A 2500-nucleotide genomic window follows, 5' to 3' on the forward strand; every position below is an offset into this window, starting at 1 on the left:
TATTTCATGTGTTGTACTGCATCTCAAACTTAACCATATGTACATCAATATGCATAAGGTTCATGACTTAAATGTACACACATGTAGTTGACATGTTGAGAAAATGTTAAAAAGTAACTGATGGAGTAACGGTGATCAATAACAATCAACATAAACTGGGGCTACTACTGAAGAGGGAAGATGACAAAGTAATACAGAATATGTCACAAATGATCATCATACAATATCACACAAACAATTGAGGCCTACTCAAGTTTAACCTCATAATCACAAGCAGCAAATACCACCTACTGCTAGTGTTGGGAGGGGAGTGTGTTACTTCTACTTAACAGCCACATGTTCCATATGAAACTACCACAGAGGATACATATTTTATATTGTGAAAACACAGATTTAGATAAAGACCAATTAATTGTGTTCATGTATTGTTTGTTTTACTCAATGGAACACTTTAGATTATGGAGTTAGTTTCAACATAGTCTGTGTTGTTCAATGGTCACCAAGGGCTTCAGGGGTAAAATACTCAGTGGTGACCTTTGGCTGAAGAAGAATGGAAGGACTTTCTCAGTGAATGTGTGTTTGAAAGTGTGTAAGTGTGTATTTTGTAGAGGATCAGAGAATGACAGCTGTCCTTTATCCAAATCCAGATGCACTCTGAGTGTGTGGATATTATGTTCCAGTAGATGTAAAGGTCCTGTATAAGACACTCCATCCCCCACACACCACACTCTCTCCAATGAGAAGGTGCCCAACTTCCTCTGGTTGGACTCTGTGGTCACACCCACACACCAGCATGGCATGTCTCCAACTTCAACATCCCAGTAGTGTGACTCTGAGTTGAAGCCCTCAGATCCCAGGACACAGCCATAGGCATTAAATCTTTCTGGATTAGCAGGGAGTTTCTGTCTAGGATCTGTCTGTTTAAAGCTGCTCAGATCCTCAGAAATGATGATCGATGGGTGTGCAGTGTTTGGGTCCAACACTACAGGAGCTGAACAGAGAGATGAGGAGAGGGTGAGCAAATGGACTCAGGTGTATGACTTCTTTTACTGTTGGCTGATTGGTTCTTACTGCATCATCTAGCTGTAACATTGTTTTTTAAGTTGATGTTATACTGTGTGTGTGTCTGTGTGAGTGTGAGTGTGAGTGATTGTCTGTGTGTGTGTGTGTGTGTGTGTGTGTGTGTGTGTGTGTGTGTGTGTGTGTGTGTGTGTGTGTGTGTGTGTGTGTGTGTATGTGTGTGTGTGTGTGTCATAGGTGACATAGAACTCACTGAACTGAACTATGTCCTTCATCTTCTCCCAGACTCTGAACCTCAGGTTGCCCAGGTGCTTTGCCACATCAATCAGAGCTCCTGAAACTCTCTGTGGTTTTTGCAGTGTGCACGTAGAACTAGGAACACAGACTGGAGTTAGCACTAGTTTTAGTGTGGGTTCAAACTAAAAAAAGGACGAAATCTCTCACCTTTCTATGGTAGCCTTGGAGTTCTGGAAAACAGCATACAGCACAGATTTCAGTTCAGTTCATTTCAATATTCTGTGTCTGTCTTGAGGGCTTACTTCTTGTTCACACAGTGGGCAGTAATGATAAATTATATAACAAAAGATCAAAAGAAATAGATAACAAAACTGAAAATATGTATTAAATACTATAAACATCTCACCATTTATTTTCCAACTGAACTGAAACCACATGTCCATACCTGTAAGAAGATTATGTCTTCAGCAACCATCTGCTTCTCAATGGCTGTTATTGTATCTGAAAGAGTGGACATCTCCTTGCTCATTTCTTCAGTCTTCTCTTTCATAATCAAACTCTTCTGCTCCTCTTCCTCCTTCAGTGCTCTTATTCTGGCCTCCTCTTCATCTTTCAGAAACTGATGAAGCTTCTCAAACTCCTCCTTGATCTGCTTCTCTGACTGATGGGCCTGGACCTTGAATAACAAACATCAAAGGGACTACAGTCATACAAAATGTTACTTCCTCAAAACATGTCATTTGTTGAATATAAATGTTGTCAAAGTAATCATGTGTATTACTGTTGACAGTGTGAGCAGTTTATCCAAGGGCTGAACTACCATGTGGTGTAATCATTACTGTAATTTTCTGATACTAGTAACATAAATATCAGTTTGTAATATTTGTATTAAATTGTTCGGTTGAGATGCTTGATGTAACTTCAATTGCAGTTGTAATGAAACTGAATAGCTGCACAATACAAGTTGTTTACGTATCATATCATACAGGTAATATTACACAATGTCATGAACTCAATGGTCTCTTTCTGAAACTGGTTGTTCTGGTAAATCTCACCTTAATGTGCCTGGCTGTTCGGTCACATGTTTTTTTAACTCCTTTGAATTCTTTCAGTTTCTCTTGCAAGGGCTTCAGTACAGCATTGAGTTGTTCCTATAATGGACAAATTCATTACACACTATGATTATCTATACTCATTTTCTGTTGTTGTGGATACTCATTCAGTAACAGCACAGATACAGAAG

At 39.2% G+C, this 2500-nt stretch overlaps 1 protein-coding gene across 1 annotated transcript in view; it reads right to left on the reverse strand.

The window, feature by feature from the left end:
- Positions 1 to 307: 307 nt before the first annotated feature.
- LOC116222404 (E3 ubiquitin-protein ligase TRIM35-like) overlaps positions 308 to 2500 on the reverse strand; it is a 2664-nt gene continuing 471 nt past the window's right edge. The window contains exons 2-5 of the mRNA XM_031576248.2: positions 2313 to 2408; positions 1693 to 1933; positions 1274 to 1405; positions 308 to 991 (exon numbers count right to left, since the gene is read on the reverse strand). Of these exons, the coding sequence (XP_031432108.1) occupies positions 471 to 991; positions 1274 to 1405; positions 1693 to 1933; positions 2313 to 2408 (990 nt within the window). The 3' untranslated portion in view covers positions 308 to 470. The remainder of the gene's footprint in view (positions 992 to 1273; positions 1406 to 1692; positions 1934 to 2312; positions 2409 to 2500) is intronic.

Source organism: Clupea harengus, chromosome 11, assembly GCF_900700415.2.
Source record: "Clupea harengus chromosome 11, Ch_v2.0.2, whole genome shotgun sequence".
NCBI lineage: Eukaryota > Metazoa > Chordata > Actinopteri > Clupeiformes > Clupeidae > Clupea > Clupea harengus.